Source organism: Lissotriton helveticus, chromosome 12 (assembly GCF_964261635.1).
Source record: "Lissotriton helveticus chromosome 12, aLisHel1.1, whole genome shotgun sequence".
Taxonomy (NCBI): domain Eukaryota; kingdom Metazoa; phylum Chordata; class Amphibia; order Caudata; family Salamandridae; genus Lissotriton; species Lissotriton helveticus.
In genome coordinates, this window is record NC_136073.1 from 658429028 (window position 1) to 658437059 (window position 8032).

General features: G+C 50.0%; 1 protein-coding gene across 1 annotated transcript; it reads right to left on the minus strand.

Annotated features, from left to right (window-relative positions):
- Positions 1-783: 783 nt before the first annotated feature.
- LOC144799062 (ER membrane protein complex subunit 6-like) lies at positions 784-2777 on the minus strand. The gene is made up of 2 exons (XM_078670232.1): positions 2580-2777; positions 784-945 (listed from the first exon to the last, which is right to left on the minus strand). Exons 1-2 carry the CDS (start codon positions 2763-2765, stop codon positions 784-786), a joined length of 348 nt encoding a protein of 115 aa, XP_078526358.1. The 5' UTR covers positions 2766-2777.
- Between the last annotated feature and the right edge of the window lie 5255 nt (positions 2778-8032).

An 8032-nucleotide genomic window follows, 5' to 3' on the forward strand; every position in this document is an offset into this window, starting at 1 on the left:
ATATTTAAATAAATGAACACAATCTGCCCGCAGCCCCGCTTTACTACCACAACAATACAGCAAGTCTGCAAACCGGGCAGATTACCCTAAAAAGCAAACTTGCTGCATTGTTTTGAGAAGGCAGCCTTGAACACTGCGCCCAGGTGAAGGACGCGCTGGCTGGTAGCTTTGTAGGCAGCCGTGCTCAGCGTTTCTTGTGCTTCATGTCCCGCGGCCAAGGTTTCAGGTTGCCTATGTGCGCCATTTGCATAATGTCAGTGTAATTATGAGTGCCATTCAAGGACTATGAGTGACACTTTCTCCTGAGCAAAATAAGCAATGATGGAAAGAGATAAATATTAGAAGTAAAAGCTTTTTGAGAATGGGAAGCGGTAAAATATCTCCAAACTGCTTTTCTCGAATTCATATTAACCCACACGGCAGCAAGCACGGTCAGTCTCACTCACTTGTGAGGCCTCATGGCTGTGATCAGAGCCACCGCAAATCGGGTTTACTTCGGTGGGCTGCCCGCCTCTTCAAAGTACAGACCTGCCAGCTGCACCAGTCACTCCCCGGCAATTAGCAGCGGGGCCTTCATTGTAATTTTACATTTATTTACTGCAGCCTGGAGCCATGCGGCAATGAGATTAGGGGAGCGCTGCCATGATTTGCTGTTGGCATTAAGTTACTATTACACAAGAAGACAAACAATTAGAAATTAATAAGGAGTATTGGTCTGTCGATTAAATGAATTGAGTAATAGTCCTCAAATTTCATTAAAAACATTTCAGAGGATTGATCGCTTTAATAGACATGCACCATGCCATACAAGAAAGTCCAGAAAAGGACATTAGTGAATAGGCCTCCAACAAGCCCTCCGGTGAAGAGTGTCCTTCGGGATTTGAAATATTTGTTCCACCGCCGGCCAGATTTTAGCACCAAAATTAGAGATAGGAGAAACCAGTGCTTAATTTGTGCCGGTGCTTAGCACCGGCACTTAATTTTCAGGGCCGGGTCTACATGCGATATTGGCTGCACACCGGTGAAGAGCTGATGTTGCATCACTGCGGCCAACCTTATGAAGGCACACACTTAGAAACTGCCAGGGTCCCTGCCTTATCATAAATCACATGCTACCATTGATGACCCCTTAGTTGCAAACTATACATTTTAGCCCGCCCCGTCCCTACTTGACAAATCGTCAAGTGTGTGTCCTGAGTTGGACCAATGGGATCACTGTGCTCGCTGCAGCCCGCCCAGGCATACTGCGCAGCTGCAGCGATTTTCAATGGATGTCATGAAGCGAGCAGCGTGTTGCGCAGCAGGCCTCTGATGAAATAAAACTAAAAGGCTGTCCCAGTAAGTAGTGATTTAACATGATGCTGCTGGTAGTAGTGTGTGACCAGGACCTCCGGGTGTGAGCTGTTGATGAGCCAGGATACTGCCCTATTCTACACGGGCAGCCACTCCTGCCCCCCTCTCCCTCGTGGCATAAACATTTCGCTTTAAGTTTAACACGTCCATGACACATCTTTGGGCCCCGTTACGAGATCAGGAGCAGTTCACAAGGACACTTCAGCAGCTGAAAGCAGCGAAATGTTCAGATGAAAGTAATGGAAGAAAGTAGTAAATCAGGTGCTGAAATCTCGTCCCCCCCTTGTAATTCCTCATTTTAGTGAGGTACATACACCCCTGCTATCAGCAACTTTGGTAGGAGTGGGGCACGGGGAGGGAATAGCATTCCTGGTAACTGGGCACCATATATGCATAAGTGGCGTATTCTGTAGGAGCTCTGTTTTAAACCTCACTCCAGTTTTAGTTTATGTATTCTACAAAGTGGGTGAACATAGACTAATGTTACGTATTTATCTGATAGCACGAGACAGGCGCAAGAGTGACTCTAATTTCACTTACACTTTGAGGCCTCACACATTTCATGCCTGCCAAACTTCGATCAATTCCAGAAACACACTGAAGTGTTTACTGTGGCTGGAAGTCAAGAAGATCCCCACAGGGCGTGTGAATTCCTGGTTTCATCTCTTGCTACCCTGCAGTCTAGTGAAATTTGAGTGAAATCAGTACCATCGCCACAAGTTAAAACCCAAATCGTGAAACAAGCAAAACTTGTATTGTATTCCGAACATCAAGCTGAGCTAAAACAGAAAAAAAGAGGAAGCACATGTGGATGATGCTCAGTATGTAGAATAACGGAGGACAAACATATCTAATCTTCCTCTTAGCCTCGAATGAATGCGCAAATCAATTAGGAATAATGTTTAGTCTGTTTCCTTCTGCTATGTTCGACCCCCTGGTTGTGCTTAATATGAGCTGGCTGAACAACAGCACCTAATCATTCATTTTTGGTGAGCACAGGTTGATTAAGTGATTCGCCCAGAATCACAGGATGTTGAGTCCAGGCCGAGGCTCGAACCTGATTCCCCAGCCCCAAATTCGGCAGCTCTGGCCATTACGCCACTACCCCCATCCCACTTGTAGGGTTTGTTGGCAATGTGTTAGGCAGTGCTGATAGGAGAAATTGCCCGGTCGAAACTGCCTTCTGATGAGAGCCCCTGACACTTCTTTTTTTACAAATTAACCACTGGGAGAAAGGAAGCCAGGAAATAAAAGACAAAGCCGTACAGGCTAGTCAGACCCAGAATTCCTGCTGTAGCCCCCGACAAGACAGATACAGATGTCCTCCAATAGTCCAAAACTGCAGCATTGCCTCGCACTGCAGCTTCACTGATGAACTGAGGGCCTTCACGCTTCATCGCCAAAGCTGCCATTGCTGTAAATGGTTTTACCTGCAACAGCAAATACCCCGTTCAAGGGGTCACCAGGAACTCCCAGCAGACTCAAGCCCGGACGCCGGCTCAATAAAACGCAGCAGTCCGAGTCTAATCACTGAAAAATCAGGAAGTCGCCCATTTGACAGAACGGGAGAAAATAAAGCAGATGCATGCTACAATAGAAGTACACCGTAAGCTAATGTTCCATTTAAAAAACAAATAGCAGTCCAATTGGGGGAAAAAAATCGTGCTATCTTCGGAAATTATTCTTCATCTGTTGTGTAAGTAAAGCGAGGCTGCGGGCAGATTGATTGCTTTTGTTAAACTATCCATGTTAATTGCAGCCCCTTCACGAGCTGCGATTAACATGGATAGTTTAACAAAAGCCTTCAATCTGCCCGCAGCCTCGCTTTACATATAAAAGAATATAAAGCCAACAGTGCGTGCACTACAGGGCAGCAAAAACAAAAGGTCATCAAGTGGCCACATTAGAACACTTACCTCTGCTCCCGAGTATTCAATCACTCCAAAGTGGTCACTTCCGCCGCCGTCCTGCACAATCAGGAAATGCCCGTTTTTTCGCGGCGCGCGCCTTTTAAAAGCGGTGGCGCCGCAAATACTCTCGCAGGATGTGCCCTCTGTGCCCTCTGTGCCCGCTCCACACATGGGACTGCGCGCTCGGGGGTAGGGAACTGCGCGTGCGCGCAGCCGCGCGCGTTCCTGGGAACATTGCTCGAGACCCCGGCTTCTGGGCAGATCTAGGCTGCAAACTTCCACTCGACGTATCTTCGTCAGCCGAACAGGTAGAAGGTTCGGGATAGCTCCATTAAGCTCACGGCAGGTTCATAAACACGGTGGCTGGGCGCAAGGACAGGATAAATGACAGGATATTCCGGCGGGAGTCAGAGGTCGGCGGAGCCGGGAGCCTACGCGGCCATCTTGGTTGCTAGGGTGGCTCCTCCTCCAATATATCACTTCTATGTGCAATTATGCTCCGCAGGAAACAATGGGAAAAAAAGCAGAAAAGTGCATAGAAATTCAGGCGATGCTTTCACGAAGTCCACCTTCTCGTTTTAGGTCGATGTCGGGCCAGGTCCAAAGTTCCAGCAGGAGAAGTTCAGAGTGTTCCAGATCAGCCATGTATAGGGTGCTGAGACTTGGAAGCTGGTGTGCTAAGATGGAGGGGCCACTTGAAAAAGCATTGGACAAATGGGGCTTGCAGGTAAGTCGGTGTGTCTCCTTAGAGGGAGGAGGTCACAAAGACCTGGGGACCACAAAAGACGAGCTGGTTGGTCGGTGCTGGGGCCGTTGGGGTCGGGTGCAGAGTGAACAGGTCAGATGGGAATCATGCATCTTGTGGTCATCGTGGTCAGTAGCAGGGACCTTGGGGGCATATTATCAAGGCAGCCAAAATTAAATTATCGACGCTTTTGAGGCAGTTTTCGGCCACAAAGCGGTGATAATTTCATCGCACTATTAGCAAGCTGTCGCTAACTCAGTTAGCGACAGCTTTTAGGTGATAGCCAGCGGTCTAGGGCCCGCTTTGCATGTCAGCGATATTTATCGCTAATGACATGCAGAGTGGGCGTACCCAACCAGTTAGCGACTGAAAGCAGTCGCTAACGTCGCTATGGCCTATTAGCAAGGCAGGCGTAGCGATAAAAAAATTTGCACTAAGAGCGAATATCGCTGAAAACTAATACCTGCTCAGACCAGTTCTTAAGCTGTATATCCAATGGGAGGTGGATATTCAGGTTAATACCCTATTGGCGATGATGCGTGAATATCGCTGGTTTTCCAGCGATATTCACGCATTTCGCCGCTATCGCCGGATATTTTATCGCATTGGAGATAAACGTTGCTAATAGCACGTTATCTCTGCGATAAAATTCGGCGATGCTTGGCGATAAAAAAAATGTCGCTAAGCTTCTTTAGCGATAAATATCACTAGTTGTTGATAATATGCCCCTTGGAGAGGCGATCTTGGGACAGCTGGGCCACTCAGGAAGTGGGTCTAAGGTGTCTCGACATCACCTCAACGGGTGCTTACTTCTGGTGTTTTGGGAGTCCGGTGTGGACTCTACCTCTTGGTGTTTGCCGTTGGGGGTCTGGTATCCTGAGTATTGGTATGCTGTGGCTCTGATAGGAGGTTTTCTCACCATATCAAGGTTGAGGAATTTCAGGAAAAGAGTTCATATCGCCTGCCCCACCCTAGGGGTGGTGTAGGCTAAGTGGGGACCCTCCTTCTGATCAATTAATTTTACCACCTTTCCTCCTGCCAAACGTGGAGCAGGAAAGGGGGCTTGGCTTCCCCCACTATCTGGAGGTTCCTGGGTTGGATTTCAAAGGCGACATTGCCTTTGAAGCTTACGGCCTAGAAACGCCATCCTATCCTGGAGGAGTGTGAAGCACCTCTGCCCAGAGCAGGCTTTGTCTCTGTCCTGTGAGAGTGCTGGCTCTTACCCCATGAGGTCAGAAACATGTCTGGTTGTGGCAGGCTGGCGAAAACAAGTCAGGAACCACACCAGTGTTTGGTAGGTTTGTAGGGTACACTCTAAAAGGGTCTCCTGTGTGAATTTATTAATAGATCCAAAACTGGCATCAGTGAGGAGGATTTATTAAGACAAGATGTTTGGTTCCAAACATCTTAGGGATCACTGAAGCCATCATGGCGCTATGAAACTTGTGTTAACAAGTATCTGGCCCATGTACTATTCATGGCTTCCCTGTGCACTTACAACATCTCAGAATAGACCGGACATTATAGAGACACATCTACTTATGTTGGTATGCCCACACATAGGATATAGTGCATCCTGCCTTAGGGCTAAAGGCCTGCATTAGGGATGACTTTCCAATGTCTTGTGCAGTGTATTGGTGGCATGACACAGGGCTGCGTGCCATGTTGACTCTTCAGATTTCTCTGCACCAAGACACGGAGCCTGTAGTGGCAGAGTGCATATCCTTAGTGAGGGGTTCCTGGAGTGGCACAACCAGTGCTGCAGCCCCAAGGGACCCTCTTCAGCACCCATGCCCTAGGTAACTGGGGTAGCAATTACAAGGGACTCCCAGGGCCAACTGAAGTTGTGCCAATCATGGTGCAGTTTTTGGGAAAGAGATCTGGCAATGGGGACAGATGGTGTTAAGGCTTACAGAACCAAAGCTGTGACTCAGTCACCCAGTAGCTAGTGCACTGGCCTATACTCCGGTGTGGGCATCAAGCAACAGGGCTTCTCCCCGCAGTCCCAGGGTACCACAGGGCTTGTTCTTGAAATGCGGCCAGCGGGCCCATCTGCCGCCCTACAATTTTAGCTGTTCACTTCCCACGGCATTTCAATGCATTCTCAACACGATCTGCTAATCTAGAAAATGCATCAATTATGCGCCAGTATGCCCCCTGGAGATCAAATCAGAAAGAAACACATTATAGATTCCTTACCATAGAATTACCCATGGTGTCAGACTGGATCCGGAATGTTTTTCGTCAGCGTACCTCTGCGCATCAGAAGGTGGCGTTGGTTGGCTCAGCGTTCATCATTGGTGTTGTGTCGCCGGGATGACGTCACAGCAGCTACTTAGACGCCGCCCTCGAGCGCTGACATCAGTTCTTTTTTTTTCTGCGCCAGCCAGCAGAGATGCAGGAAAAGCAGTACCTTCAGTCACTTTTTGACTGACTTTTTCTCGACTTTTGACTACTTCTTTTTTGAGTCCATCGACTCCTGATGCATGAGGGATGCTCGCCTTCAAGGAATGTGGTTCCTGTAACCAACTGATGTTGGTGACAGATCCGCACTACGTGTGCCTCTTTTGACTGGAGCTTGACCCGAAGTCGTGCTCTGACTGCCGGACGATGGCACCGAAGACTTTGCGGGAGCGGTCCCAAAAGCTGCTTGAGCGCCGGCAGTCGGCTCCGTGACGTTTGAGGTCCTGGTCGCGAGGGAGAGATCAAGGGACTGGTCATGGAGCCACCACCATTCGTCCAAGTCATCGAAGTATTTGCAGTCGGGTACATCGAAGCATAAGAAGAAGTCAAAGAAGCATCGTCGCTCTTTGACTTCTCCTCATCGGTCGGCCGACCCGACGAGGTATGCGGGTGGTGCCCCTACCATGGCTCCGCATGCGGAGCCCGAAGAGACAATTCCATATTTCCCTCCCTTCCCGTTAGCGACTCCCACACAGCTTCGTGCGTTCTACAAGGCAATGATGGCATCTTTGGGTGGCCCAAACCCGCCGGCGCGCCTCAGTTTGGGGGCAAAGGCCTTCTCCACCAATCGCTCCGGCCATGGTGCCGCATGACCCCCTTGCATCCAGGCCTGGATCGGATCGGCACCGGTTGACCTGATTTCACCTCCACCGGCGCCGCTTCCTCCGGCACCGTTAATACATTTGCGCTGGTCAGCCCCCCAGCTGGTGTCGACCGCGGCCTCCATCCCGATGTGCACCCGGTGCTGAGAGGGGTTTTTGTGCCCCTGTTCACTCCTGGGGTCCCTTTTCAACCTGATTGGCACCCAGAGAATGAGTAGGAGGACTAGGAGGGCTCAGGTGACCCTCTGACTTATCAGTTGGACAGTGAACAGCACTGGAGAGAGGAACTGGGAAATGCCAGTGGTCTGGACACCTCCCCTGACCGTAGCATGTTGTTTACTCCTACCATGGCTACGGAGGAGGGAGCTTCGTATGAAGTGGTGTCGCGTAGGGCAGCTGAGGCTCTCAACCTCGAATTCCCTACCATGCCAGTCAGGACTAACCTTGTGACAGAGGTGCTTTAGCCAGCAGCGAGCTCCTCAGAGCCTCGGCTTCTGTTCAACGAGGCCCTTACTGGTGTCCTTCTGGACACCTGGTCCAGGCCCAACACAGGGGCTCCCGTGGATAGGATGATTGCCCGACGCCACTGCCCGGCACCGGGTGACCCCACTTTCCTTTCCCAACACTTCACCCCTGAGAGCTTGGTGGTGCAAGCCTCTACTTCCAAAAGCGCATTCCCTACCGCTCCAGCGGAAAGGGAATCCAAGAAGCTGGATCATCTTGGAAAGAAGATTTTTCTCTTCCGCCAGCTTGGGACTGTGGTCGGTAAACACTGCATGTCTATTGGGCTGTTATTCCCACTCAGTGTGGGACTCGGTTGCGCAGGTGCTGCCTCAGTGTCCGGAGGAGTCCTGAACAGTGCTCTCCCTTGCTATTGCTGCCGGTGAGGGATCAGGCCAAGTTTCCCAGCCTTTGTGGACTGGATACTGCCGACTCTCTGGGTCGAATGATTTCTACGT

Bases quoted from the DNA above. Each gene is read 5' to 3' on its own strand.
- LOC144799062 (XM_078670232.1), bottom strand. From the start codon at position 2,765: ATGGCAGCTTTGGCGATGAAGCGTGAAGGCCCTCAGTTCATCAGTGAA. The intron at 946-2,579 runs GTGGTTAATTTG...GCACAAATTAAG, and splicing joins TCCTGGCTTCCTTTCTCCCA to CACTGGTTTCTCCTATCTCT.